Source organism: Chelon labrosus (genome assembly GCF_963514085.1).
Source record: "Chelon labrosus genome assembly, chromosome: 14".
Taxonomy (NCBI): domain Eukaryota; kingdom Metazoa; phylum Chordata; class Actinopteri; order Mugiliformes; family Mugilidae; genus Chelon; species Chelon labrosus.
The window spans coordinates 703,520-718,365 of record NC_140347.1 but is presented as its reverse complement, the minus strand read 5'-3'; the positions used below and the strand labels follow the sequence as shown (position 1 = coordinate 718,365).

General features: G+C 41.7%; 1 protein-coding gene across 1 annotated transcript in view; it reads right to left on the bottom strand.

Annotated features, from left to right (window-relative positions):
* Positions 1 to 1,527: 1,527 nt before the first annotated feature.
* LOC311499743 (uncharacterized protein) overlaps positions 1,528 to 14,846 on the bottom strand; it is a 233,054-nt gene continuing 219,735 nt past the window's right edge. Inside the window, exons 15-16 of the mRNA XM_084560864.1 lie at positions 3,304 to 3,477; positions 1,528 to 2,256 (exon numbers count right to left, since the gene is read on the bottom strand). Of these exons, the coding sequence (XP_084416990.1) occupies positions 2,013 to 2,256; positions 3,304 to 3,477 (418 nt within the window). The 3' untranslated portion in view covers positions 1,528 to 2,012. The remainder of the gene's footprint in view (positions 2,257 to 3,303; positions 3,478 to 14,846) is intronic.

Below are 14,846 nucleotides of genomic sequence, written 5' to 3'. Positions count from 1 at the left end.
CCTGACCCGCCGAGATGGTTCTAACAATAGCCCAGGCCGCTATTAGAGACCGGCCTTTATTTACCTCCGCTGACAGCGAGACCCGGCCGCTAATGGAATACAGGCCAATATTTTTAGATCAATTAGGTGAAACTGGATAATTTGCCACGGCACACCTGACGATCTCTCACTGCACACACTTTCTGCCGGTTCCATAGTGAGAGAGGCGCGACCAGAGAAATTTTGGGCGCTGCGGCATATTAAATATATTATAAATATTTTTTCTGCGTGAGAAATTCAATGTGTGGCGGGAGTGCGTGACAAAAGACCGAAATGAGTGACTGTCACGCTCAATGCGTGACACTTGAGAGCCCTGAGTTAATTAGCTCCAGCCTCCAGCTAACAGCAGAAAGTCCCATGTAATTAATGAAATGCTCCATGTTTGACAAATAAAAACCTGGCTTACACACTACAGACAATCTCTGCTCACGTCTTACCTTTGTTGTTTGGGGTCAAAAGTTTCATTCCAGCTGTAAAAGAACGCTGCTACTTAGCTAGCTAGCTATAGCTAGTTAGTCTGAAATACCCTGTGAAGGTCCTGGTTGTTTCTAGAGTTCAGTGTGACTCTCTTTACCATATCTTTGGGGTGACTTCCTTCTGGAGCATCAGCTGTGTTTCTCACTTTACGCATGGATGCACACCGTGAAACAGGAGCTGAGCTCATTCACGTATGATTATCATGAGTGGATAATAATAATAATAATAATAATAATAATCACTCCACCAGCCCTACTGGCCTGTAGGAGTCAGGGCAGAGGAGCACAGTGAGTGAGAGGGGAGACAGTCTTGCAGTCATGTCAACTGAAAAAGTCGAGCTTCAGCATCTGAGTCACAACAGAGTGATAGACTGATTTACCACCCTTAAAAACAGACGACATTCTTTGATGCTTCCACCAAGTAACTTGCAATTGTAGCCATTTTTCTTCTTGTTAATGCTGTAAACATTCTGCTACTGTGCAAACCTTTGTTTATTGTTGTACTGTATTAAACAAACAGACTGATAATAAATACTAATAAATAACTACTCACACTAACTGGTTACGTTTCATATCTCAATGAGTATTCTTTACACAGGTATAAGGTATATATTAATGCGGTTTCAGACACTGAAGTGGCTGTTCACTAAAGCTGTACACAATTTCTTATGACTACCTGACTGTTATTCTCCAAACTTTACACGGGAGAGCTCTGTCACGCTTCCACCTAGCGCAGCGCCATAACCAGAAGTCCAGCACAAACTGACACTTTGATGTTTTATCATCATTAGTCAAACTTACACTTCCTCAGACCAGGTTTTAACCACTGCTCTCCACCATGGTCCATCCTGGAGGAAGAAACACAGTCAGAATGATTTTCTATCCAACATGAGTCCTAACTGCTGTTCAACATGAAGCAGAGTTCATCAGTTTATCAGTGAGACACAGAAACAGACTGAAACTCATCAGTATAGACTGTCTCTGATGTTTCACTGTCTGACATCAACAGTTTGACCAACATTCACACATCAACAACTAAACAGTTTTCAGACTGTTCACAGATCAGTCTAACCTCCACATTCAGTTGATTGTGTTCATTTACATATTCCAGATAGAGGCTCTAATGATGTAAAGTGCTTAGTCCATATCATAAAAGACTGTATTTGAAAGTTAACCCTTAGATAAATCTTTGAGGTTACCAGAGAATAAAGGAACCAATAAAGGATTTCAGCAGCAGGTTATTTGTAACATGTCATTTTATCACTGTTTATAAATCTGCTCATTCTTTCTGCCTTAAATGTAGAATACTTAAGTTGAAAGTGTGTTTTAAAAGACACAAAAGCTGAATCCAAAGTCTTGGACATATTAAAATTCTCTGAATAATCACAGTCACAGAAGATTATTCTCTCTACACTTTACACCAACAATCCAGCCATCAACAGTTGTTGATGTATTTCACTAAAACCTAAAACTGTAAACCAGCTGATAGAGGAGGGTTCATCCTCTGAGGTTTACTGTGACTCCAAAGAATTTAGATATTGGACAAGCTCCTGTTGTCTGTCCATACCTGAGAGTGTCCAGTCTCCAGAGTGGATCCTCCAGTCCAGCAGACAGCAGCTTCACTCCCTTGTCTCCTGGATGGTTGTAGCTCAGGTCCAGCTCTCTCAGATGGGAGGGGTTGGAGCTCAGAGCTGAGGCCAGAGAAGAACAGCCTTCCTCTGTGATCAGACAACCTGACAGACTGGAGATAGAAAAATATCAGAAACTCAAGAAGAAGAAGGAAAATCCTCCAGATGTTGAACTTCTGCACCAACATGAACCAAAATCAGGATTTAACTGATCAACAACCAGCTGTATCCTGACCTGAGAGTTTCCAGTTTACAGTGAGGACTCTCCAGTCCAGCAGACAGCAGCTTCACTCCTGAATCCTGCAGGTTGTTGTTACTCAGCCTGAAACATGAAACGTACACAGCCAGAAAGAGAGCCTAAACATTCAGAGTCATAAAGAAGTATCTTCAACAACAACAAAAACTAGGAGTCCTGGAGTCAGTCTGGATAACATGAAGAGTCAGAAGACACTGAGACAGACAGAATCCACAGAAGAACAGTGGAAACGTTCTCTAAGATGCTAAAGCAACCAACTTGATAAGTTACTGAGAAACTGAGCACAAGTGCTGTAAACACTGATCAAACAAAAACTGATTTGATTCAGTTTGTCTTCTGTTCAATACATTTTGTATCAAGTTCTATATAATTCAACCAAAGCTGAAAGTAGGTTTTAACTAGACTTAACACTTTAAGTCTTTAACTTTGATTTCTGATCAACAAACCGACTCTGTCTCAGTGTTGTCATTGTTTCTATCAATATCCCTCTTTCCACATTAATTTCAGTGATATTATGTGAGTGTTCTTATGAAGGAACCACACGCTGTACTAACCAACCTGACATCAATCATGGTGCGTTCATAGTCCACAGCTGTGAGCAGTGTTCAGACTGTTGCAGCCTGTAAACAGTCACTGTACTGTTCTAACTTCATCTGATCCTTGAAGAGTTTTCCTTCAGTGAGATAGCATCTATGCTAGCTAACCTGAATCACCTGGTAGAACAATATCTGGAACAGTCTCCAACCCTCAGTTCTTTCTGATTCAAATCTACAATAACTTCATACTAGATCTCTGGAATCCAAATAATGAAGTAGTAACCTAAATCCATGTTTAATAGGTTTTATGTATTAATACCATCCAAATAACCAACATTTGAAATGAAATTTAGTATCTTAAAAGAAACCTGAGAGTTTCCAGTTTACAGTGAGGACTCTTCAGTCCAGCAGACAGCAGCTTCACTCCTGAATCCTGCAGGTTGTTGTTACTCAGGTCCAGCTCTCTCAGACTGGAGGACTGGGAGCTGAGAACTGAGGACAGAGCTTCACAGCTTCTCTCTGAGAGGTTACAACTGCTCAGCCTGAAGAAGAATCAACATCAAATGTTTTGTCATTTACTAAATGAATCATGTTTCAAATAGTTCCTAAATCCACCTACAGAGCTTTGTTGGAGGCTTTGACCACTGGCAGCAGCCTCAGAAGAGCCTCCTCTGAAGCAGAGTATTTCTTCAGGTCAAACACGTCCAGATCTTCTTCTGATGACAGTAAGATGAAGACCAGAGCTGACCACTGAGCAGGAGACAGTTTATCTGTGGAGAGACTTCCTGATCTCAGGGACTGTTGGATCTCCTCCACTAGAGAACCATCATTCAGTTCATTCAGACAGTGGAACAGATTGATGCTTCTCTCTGCAGACAGATTCTCACTGATCATCTCCTTGATGTACTGGACTGTTTCCTGATTGGTCTGTGAGCTACTTCCTGTCTGTGTCAGCAGGCCTCGTAGGAGAGTCTGATTGGTCTGCAGTGAAAGACCCAGGAGGAAGCGGAGGAACAAGTCCAGGTGTCCATTTGGACTCTGTAAGGCCTTGTCCACAGCACTCTGGTGGAGACGTGTTAGTTTAGGTTTGTCTCTAAAGACTTTAGACAACAGAGATGTAGTTTGTTGTTCTTCCATCAGGTTGACATCAGAGTTGATGAAGGTCTGATGGACATGAAGAGCAGCCAGAAACTCCTGAACGCTCAGATGGACGAAGCAGAACACCTTGTCCTGGTACAGTCCTCTCTCCTCTTTAAAGATCTGTGTGAACACTCCTGAGTACACTGAGGCTGCTCTGATATCGATGCCACACTCTGTCAGGTCTGATTCATAGAAGATCAGGTTTCCTTTCAGCAGCTGATCAAAAGCCAGTTTTCCCAGAGACTCAATCATCTTCCTGCTCTTTTTATCCCAGTGTGGATCTGTCTCAGCTCCTCCATCATACTTGACCTTCTTGACTTTGGCCTGAACCACCAGGAAGTGGATGTACATCTCAGTCAGGGTCTTGGGCAGCTCTCCTCCCTCTCTGGTTTCCAACACATCCTCCAGAACTGTAGCAGTGATCCAGCAGAAGACTGGGATGTGACACATGATGTGGAGGCTTCGTGATGTCTTGATGTGGGAGATGATCCTGCTGGCCTGCTCCTCATCTCTGAATCTCTTCCTGAAGTACTCCTCCTTCTGGGGGTCAGTGAACCCTCTGACCTCTGTCACCATGTCAACACACTCAGGAGGGATCTGATTGGCTGCTGCAGGTCGTGTGGTTATCCAGAGGCGAGCAGAGGGAAGCAGGTTCCCCCTGATGAGGTTTGTCAGCAGCACATCCACTGAGGTGGACTCTGTAACATCAGTCAGGATCTCAGTGGTGTGGAAGTCCAGAGGAAGTCGACACTCATCCAGACCGTCAAAGATGAACACAACCTGGAACTCTTCAAAGCTGCAGATTCCTGCTTCTTTGGTTTCAGTAAAGAAGTGATGAACAAGTTCCACCAAGCTGAACTTTCTCTCTTTCAACACATTCAGCTCTCTGAAAGTCAATGGAAATATGAAGAGGATGTCCTGGTTGGCTTTGTCTTCAGCCCAGTCCAGAGTGAACTTCTGTGTTAAGACTGTTTTCCCAATGCCAGCCACTCCCTTTGTCATCAGTCTTCTGATTGGTCCATGTCTTCCAGGTGAGGCTTTAAAGAGGTCTTCTTGTCTGATGCTTGTTTCTTGTCTGTCTGGTTTCCTTGATGCTGTTTCAATCTGTCTGACCTCATGTTCATCATTGACCTCTGCAGTCCCTCCCTCTGTGATGTAGAGCTCTGTGTAGATCTCATTCAGAAGGGTTGAGTTTCCTGCTTTAGCAATCCCCTCAAACACACACTGGAACTTCTCCTTCAGAGTAGATTTAACTTTACGTCCACACTCTGGAGCAAGAGTTCCTGAATGAACAAGAAATGTAATGAATCAGTGAACTCATTCATTTTAATAACATTCACATGTGACTGTTTTCAGTCCAGAAGAATTCATAGATGTGATTCAGATGTTTTCATCATATTAACATCAGAGTCTAGAAATATAAACTTCTCCCATGTTTCCTCCATTTCCTCTTTCCATCAAGTTAAAGCTGTTAAATCCTCTTACTGCTCTGCAGACAGTCAGCCAGCTCCTCCTGCTTCATTCTCCTCAGGAAGTTCACTGTGATCTTCACAAATAAATCTCTGCCGCTCCTCCTCTGCTCTTCATCCTCACCCTCCAACACCTCCTCATCCTCCCTCAGACTCTCTAAGCATTCTGGGTAATCTGGACTCAGAACCTTCTGGATCTTCTTCAGCTCGTTCTTCATAAAACTGATCATGTTCTCCTCCAGCAGCTGGAACAGAATAATAATCCAACTTAAATGATCAGAACACAATCATGTTGATCTGAAAGGCTGCTAGTTGACAGCATTCAACATGAAGACTTCTCCAACCAGAATGCTAGTTTGTGGTTGTTGAGGTTAGCAGTAGTAGCTGTGATTGAACATTTACTCACCATGAATATGGAGTCCAGGTCTTTGTGATGATGATGACTGGAAACCACTGAGATCTGCTGCTGAAGTCTGTGGAGAAACATCTTTGATTCAAACTAACTTCTTTAACAAACACACTTTGGTGATGATCATCATTTTATTGATGCCACAAACACAAGATGAGAACAACAACCACTGCTCTGATTACTGAATGTGGTGTTTTAACAGAGGAAACTAAATGACAGATAAACTCTGGACTAAAACATGACAGTCTAATGAACAGAACTGAATAATGATTAATAGATCTGTGTTAATTCTGACCCTGGATCAGCAGACTGCTGTTTACGTTTGAAGGAAATAGGTCGAACCATAGACCGGTCACTCTTTATGGACAAAGATGTGATTCCAGAGGGATCTGGTCTTTGCTGATGGATCCTGTTAAAACACAACATGGATTAACTTTACTGGGTAAATTCTTTCTGGACGTTTCAATTATTATGTTAACAACACAGGATATAATATGTCCTCAAGACTCAACTTTGATTCATTTAGTTAAATAATATTTAATTTAGAATTCTCTCCAAGAAGAAGACAACAGTTTCTACAGTTGACATCACTCCAACCATACATGTGTCCTTCTTGACTTAGCTACCACATATTTCTATATAATCAAGGTTTTTACAAGCCAAGGCTCGGCTGTGTCATGTTTTCTATAATGTCACTATTGAGGCCTTTCTATCCAGAGAGGGGATGGAAAGCAGATCATTGAGCTCCTTCAAAGGAACAACTCCTGGTTCAGATACGTGGACGAGTCCTTGGTCAAAATTAAAACCCAAACAAAGTTGTTGTTCAGTGCAGAGAGGAGTGGTCTGACTTGTATCTAGGGTATTACTAAACAACATGGAGCCTTCTTCCTGTGGATCCACCACTGCTTGGTGCCATTTCCTCTAATTGAAGTTTTTACATCCAAATATGTGAAATTAGACGTAGATCTTGAAAACATATCATTTATATCTTGTCTTTCTTTCTCATTGAGCAACATTAGTGAAGATTTTAAAGGGTTTACTTTATAACCAGAGATATTACCATGGAATACCTTCATTAGCTTTTGTCTCATGAGTGCACAAAAATGGATTAATGGATGGAGGTGATGTCCAGATTAAGGACACATTAAGACTATCAACACCAGATATAACTATAAGGTATTATTCTGGTTGTAGTGTTGAGTGCACTGTGGTCTCAGTTCAGACCTGATGCTAAAATGTGTTTGATACTTTATGTACCTTCAGTTTTCTTACCTCTGATCAGCTGACTTCTGTCCATGTTTCAAGTCAACAGGTCGACTCTTAGACTGATCAGTCTCCATGGACACAGCTGGACACAGGAGAGTCTTGATTTTCCTACAAAAACAAGACAAAGACTTTAACAGTCTGACATGTTCCTTAAAAACTGTTCTGAGTGAATGGTACGTTATAAAGGATCTCATCTACTCAACACAGGGTTATATTTTAAATTGTGTTCCATGTCTGGAATCAACAATATATTTATTATAGTCCTTAGATTTGGTGCAATAACCTCAGAATCTAAAAGCTCAAGATGACGTTTCATCCCAAAGTGGTGTACATGACCTCAAATGTGTGACAGTCAAAATATTGAGTTTATTCCTTTAATGTTTTTACAGACCTGAAGTAGACACAACTTCACACGGTTCTTTATGTGAATAATCCACAAGTGACCCAGAGAGGAAAGTGTTGCAATGACATAAATGAAGTTGTTTGTTTGTCTGACCTATGTGAGAGAAAACAGTCTGACTGTTAAGAGGTGACTTGTCGCCCTCTATTGGTTTGCTTTTGTCTTTGTTTGGTTTCTTTTTTTGCCTCAGGTGTTTGGAGTTGAGCTGCTGGTCGTTATTCTGGGGTGGGGCTGACATCTCACCTGCTTCTCATCATCCAATCAAGCTGAACCCTACTTAAGGACGTCCCACTGTCCCACTCATCTCCAGTTCGTCAGTTTACCTCCGTGGTAGTTACTCTAGAAGCAGCTATTGTCATTTAGTCTATTTCCTTGGTGTCCAGTCTGAATAAGCTGCTTTTCTTTGTTTGCTCCAGGTGCAGCCCACGCTCCAGCCTTTTTCACCAGCCAGCTCCTCCTGATCTTTTTGTCTATGTGGAACTCTGCTGGAGTTTTGTTTTCATTAAAGTCCTGTCCTTGAGCCTGAACTCTTGAGTCTAGCGTCTGGGTTCTTTCCTTCCAGTTGTCCACATCATAACACTGACCTACTGTATGTTAAAAACAACAGTGACCTGTGAAGTTGATCATTGGTATGATCCATGATGATTCATTCATCTGTTAGAAACTCTTTGTCTCAAGACTCTTTAAAGAACCCAGCCTGAAAATGTGACGGTGAGAAGAAAACAACTTGGCTTTAAGAGGAAGGAACCTTGAACAGAACCAGAACCAGAACCAGCTCATATGGAGGAACCATCTACTTGAGTCCAGATGAGTAGAGACAGAAAAAGAGAGAGAAGAGGAGGAACAAGATGATAAATCCATCTGTCACACAAATATCTGGTTTAGCATCAATATGATAAAAAGTAGAGAACAAGATGATGCATGTTTCATGAGACTCTGAGATCAGATGGAGGCCTTAAAGGACCTCGGATGGAAGGAGGAGGATTTAAACTCTGGATTTTACAGAGATCCACTGAAGAGAAGCTGAAACTCTCTGATTCCTGTCAATGCTCTCGCTGCAGCAGTTTGAATCAATTGGAGGCTTTTTAAAGAGATGTTTGAATCAACCTGATAATAATGAACAATAAAGAGAGTGATCCAGTTAATGAGACATTTCCAGATTTCTCTGGTAGGATTCTCACCTGTTGAACTCACTTCAGGTCGACTTTCAGACACTTTCCACCTTCATGTGTTGAGAAGAAGCTGCTCACTGTCCCTCGTCAGTCCTGGATTTGATCTAAAAACACATCAGTGTAACTATGTAACCATGTCCAATGTCCATCTTTGGTTTTGATTAAATATCTCAGTATATTCGTTTGTCTTTTTCAGGTTCAACATCTTCACCAAAATAAACAGAACTTTCCATCAAAATAATCAAGCTCTTTGTTCAGAGGTATCTTCTATAACACAGTGTAATCACATCAGAAGTTCAGATCACGTTTTAGCATTTACCTTTAACTCTAAACATACTGCTCAATTAGTGACAATACATCACTCATAACCATACTACAGCTTTAAGATGGTTCCAATACTTTAAATGTCTTTCAACAACAAAAACATCAAACATACTACACGTAGTGAATTCTGCTTAACTCATAATACCTGTCATCTAAACTCTAATCAGGTGGATTTGGGTGGTGAACGTGCTCACCTGTAACTCCACAAAATCACAAAGAACTCCTTCAATACAGATTATGTATCCACCTTGTAAACAAGTCACATTTAATAAACAGTAACAACTATTCTAAATATGTCAGGGTACTTTACCAAATGAAATAAACATGTCAACCCGAGACAAGTTTAGCATCCAAAGTTAATCACGCTGTACTCAATCACATCACACACTCGTTAACAGGAAGCTGTCGCCATTTTCCTAAAGTTCACTATTCGTGATTCTAAACACGGATGATTAAACTCGGTTTTACAGATTTCAAAACCCGGAACCAGACTAATCAGTTCTTCCACATCACTTAAAGCTCTAGGAGGAAGTAATCTGGTTGTATTTCACTGAGTACTGACCTGGAAAACACAGTAACAGAGTCACAAACTGAAGACATGAACCACGCGCTTCTCTTCCTGGTTTCCGTCTGAAGGAAGAGGGAGGAGTCACCCACGTGAAGCCCGCGGTGTTTAGTTTCAGTTTCAGTTTATTTCCAACATGTGCAGTAACATAACAAAGTAAACTGAAAACAAACAAATCCAATGAGAATAGTCAAAACAACAATAATAATGTGAAGCCAACATGTCTGAAAAGGAGTAGGATGAAGCATATGCTGATTTAAACCTAGCCCTTCTCCACTACTCAATTAGCAATCTTTCTCCCCAAACATATATATTTACATCAAAAAGAAAAGAAATAGAAAAGAATTAGATGAAATAAACAAATCCATAAATCATTGATCATTTCTTATTAAAGCCCTTCTTCCTCCCTGTACCTGGTGAAAACCATGTGTTTGTAGCGCTTTTTAAACTGGATCATGTTGGACATTGCTTGAGCTCCACACCCAGTCTGTTCCACAGCCTCACTCCACAAACTGAAGGACACAAACTTTTTAATGTTGGACGTGGAACAGCACCTGACCATTAGTTCCTCTTTTTGTTTTCCTCCTAACTTAGCGCTTGTCCACCAAATTGAATGTGAAATTGATCACTTTGTTCTCTGGATTCTAGCCTGTTGTAGCATAGTGCTTGGTACCGCAAGAAGAAATAAAATACCATTGTTTTTAAATGACAAGGAGGTGTGATTAACTGCTTGAAACATGAATAAACAATAAGTGGCCATACCGTTTCTTCTTCTCTTGTTTTCCCAGTGTGCCACACATCACACAGCAGATGGTGCAGTTCTACTGTCTGTCCACTAGATGGAGACAACTGATCATCTAATAGATGTAGTGGAGCAGCAGGAGATGGTTCAACTTCACAAAGCTCATCCTTTTCCTTTTCAAAAGACTTCCTGCGCTTACGAGTGTCTAAGCCTACGCATACGGATCGGCAGATACGGACAGATCAGGCTGCGCACGCACACGGACTTTTGAGACTATTTTCACGCTGCTCAGATCCGCAGATCCACAAAGACATGGTGCCTTTAAGTGTCACCGGGAAAATGGGAAATCTGGGCTTTGGGCGAAGAGAGCTATATCTTTCCTTTAGGGAAAATGAATCTTTACTGATATAACTCACTTCTCGTTTAGTTCCAACACTGAACTCAACAGAGGACCACGTAGATATTATTCATATTTTAATTTAAGATTATTTTAAAAATGTAAAATCTTTGGTCCAATAAGTCTTTGGTGTGTTGTCTTGCTCTAATTTATAACAGGCAGACGAGGCGTGATAACTGGTCTTCTTTATAGTTTATTAACTACTTTGCACATGTAAACAGTCCAATGCTACCTGCATGGCTACGTACCACTTACCTTCCACTCTGGGTTTCTGCGCATGGTCCTAACTACTATGGCATGCTGGGTAATGGAGTTCTTATCAAACTACAGTCATAACATCACATCTTTCTCCCTATAAAGAAATAATATTTACCCCTGAAAACAAAGCCATGCTTCTTTTTTATATTAACTTTGCATTTCCCAACTAACTTTACTTGTAAACAACTTTTCTATTTAAACACTCTCTGCAATAGAAAAATAATAAAGTGCAAACTTTCTAAACATCAAAACACACACTTCGAATCATGTCAACATTTGTCCTTCATTCATTCATTCATCTTCTATACCCGGTTATTCCTGTTAAGGGTCACGGGGTCTGCTGGTGCCTATCAGCTGTCATCGGGCGAGAGGCAGGGGTACACCCTGGAAAGGTCGCCAGTCCATCGCAGGGCTAACACAGAGACATACAACCATTCACACTCACACCCACACTCACACCTACGGCCAATTAACCTAATGAGCATGTCTTTGGATGGTGGGAGGAAGCCGGAGTACCCAGAGAGAACCCACGCAGACACAGGGAGAACATGCAAACTCCGAACCGGTGACCTTCTTGCTGTGAGGCATCAGTGCTAACCACCTCGCCACTGTGCCGCCCCATTTGTCCTTCACATTTTTTTTTTACTTAAAGGACCATGTTGTTTGTTGTAACTTGTAACTTGTAATACTAAAGAGTCCCTAGCAACTCTCAGTCAGCCTCTTAGGTGGCTGAACATGTCTTTTAGGTCGAGACAGTCTCTCAACAGCTGGCGATTTGGACAGTTTGTAAAGTCTGACAGCAGCTGGTGACTCAGACGCTGCTGTCAGACCACAGTCAGTGTGGTCAGGACCACTGTTAGTTAGCTCTGTAGAGTCAACCGTGTCCTGCTGAACCGTCTCCTGAGCTGTAGTGTCCTTTTCAGTCGGCTGTAGTTGAAGATCTGTGCGGTTCCTCCTCAGAGACAATCCATTCTCCATCTGGATCCTGTATGAGCGTGGAGTAACTTCCTCCTCCACCTGTCCCTTTTGTCTCCATGTGCCTGCAGAGATGTCTCTGAGACGCACCACGTCTCCAGGCTTCAGCATAGGCAGGTGTTTTGCCGTTCTGTCATACAGCTGTTTTTGTTTCACTTTTTGTTCCTCCCTTGTGTTTCTGACTTTGTGTGCACTATTGGGCGTCAGCAGGTCCTCCATTACTGGTAGGTTGGAGCGAATGCGCCTACCCATCAGCATTTGGGCTGGTGATAGTCCATTCTGTAGAGGTGCACTCTGGTAGATCAGTAAGCTTTTCTGAAAGTCATCTCTGTCCTGTGCTTTTTTCAGCATATTCTTTACTGTTTTCACAGAGCTTTCTGCCAAGCCGTTGGACTTTGGATAGGTTGGACTCCATGTAGAGTGTTGAAACCCCCACTCTTCAGCAAAGGCAGCAAACTCACAGCTAGAAAACTGGGGCCCACTGTCTGAAAGGTGTTTTCCTAGATTCCTCTTTGAATTTCAATAAGCAAGTCAGTAGTGTGGTTAAGGGAAGCTTTTTTCAACTAAGAACAATAGCTAAATTAAAGCCCTGGCTGTCATATACTGATTTAGAAACTGCAATCCATGCTTTCGTTACATCTAGGCTGGACTATTGTAACTCTCTGTATTTAGGTCTGAACCAATCTACCCTTGCTAGACTTCAATTCGTTCAAACTGCAGCAGCAAGGCTTCTTACTGGAACAAAGAAACATATGCACATAAGTCCTGTGCTGGCCCAACTCCACTGGTTACCTGTCAAATACAGAATTCATTTTAAAGTTTTACTTTTTGTTTTCAAAGCCCTAAATGGAATGGCACCACAGTATATCGGTGACCTTTTAAGTCCCTACTGTCCTTCTAGGCCACTGAGGTCTTCCTCACAACATCTTCTCTCAGTCCCAAATGCAATCCTAAAAACTAAAGGGGATAGGGCTTTTTCTGTTGCTGCCCCTAGACTCTGGAATAATCTCCCTATAGAAATTAAGTCCTGTCCCACCATCACTAGTTTTAAATCAAATTTAAAGACCCATCTATTTTCTTTGGCCTATAATGTCCATTAATTTCTCCCCTTGTTTTGTTGATTTATCTTATTTCTATTTCTTTTCAGTATTATATTAACTGGCATCTTTAACTTTACTGTACATCTTTCTCTAGTAGTATTAGTTTCAGTAACCATATGTTCTTTTATCTACAATCATAATCTGTTTATTATTATTATTATTATTATTATTATTATTATTTTGTATTTTCATTTATTTATGTTTCATTTATTTTTTTGTCATTTATATTTTTGTTTTTATTACTGTATATATTTTATTTCTGTGAGCACCTTGGGTCAATTACATTGCGTTTAAGTGTGCTATATAAATAAACGTGACTTGATTGACTTGACTTGAAAACACTTCACATGGGACACCATGTCTGGTGAAAACAGTCTTGAGGTAGCTGATGACTGCTTTGCTCGATGTTGACTGCAGTGCTCCAACTTCAGGATAGTTTGAGAAATAGTCGGTGACTACTATGTAACTCTGTCCATCACAATCAAATAGGTCAGTTCCAACCTTGTAGGAAGGTCTGTGGGGCACCAGATGCGTCATCAGCGGCTCAGCTTGTTGTTTTGGCCTGTGGGTGCCACAAAGTTCACATGACGCCGTTGTCTGGCTGATATCTTGACTGATTCTTGGCCAGTACATTACTTCTCTCGCCCTGCGTTTACACTTAACTTCTCCAAGGTGGCCTTCGTGGATCTTTTGGAGCATTTGCTTACGTAGTGAGGATGGAATAACGAATTTGCTCCCCTTCAACACTATGTCATTCACCACGGAGAGCTCTGCCCTACAATTCCAGTAGTCTTGTATTCTCACAGGGCAATCTTTCTTGTTTTCAGGCCATCCTTTCTATACTGTGCGCTTGAGTTCTTTCATTGTTTCGTCTTCATTAGTCTCTCTCCGTATTTGTTCTGTTCTGTCAGCAGTTACTGGCAGAGACGTCATAATCATGTCCACATATGCCTGTATTTCTGCGCTTTTCTCGCTGTCCACACGTTCCTCCTTATCCACTGCTCTAGACAAGGTGTCGGCGGTGTACATGTATTTTCCTTGTGTGTATATCATGTGCACGTCGTATTTCTGCAGCCTGATTAGCATGCGCTGTGTCCGTACAGGACAGTCATTTAGAGGTTTGGCCATGATGGACACCAAAGGTTTATGGTCAGTTTCTACTTCAAAAGTCTGACCATAGACGTATTGATGGAAACGCTCACATGCATACATGCTGGCTAACAGTTCTTTTTAAATCTGAGCGTACCTGGACTCTGCGCTTGTCAAGGCTCTGGATGCATAAGCGACAGGTAGCCACTGCTCGTCGTGTCGCTGCAGTAGCACCGCTCCCAGGTCGTACTGTGACGCGTCTGCTGAGATCCTGGTACTCTTCTCTGGGTCGTAGATCTTTAACACGGGCTCTTGTGTCAGAGTCTCTTTCAGTTTCAGATAACATTGTTCCTGTTCATGGGACCAGATCCATTCATTCTTTTGTTCAAGAAGACTTCTGAGAGGTGCTGACAGTGTTTACAGCTGTGGGACAAACTTGGCGAGATAGGTGACCATCCCTAGGAACCGTCTGACCTCATCTTTATTGTTTGGTCTTTCCATGTTGTTGATTGCTGACGTTCTTCTCGGGTCTGGCTCCACCCCCTCTTCGCTGACAACATCTCCCACAAAGGTAAGTGTTTTCACTCCAAACTCACATTTGTCTT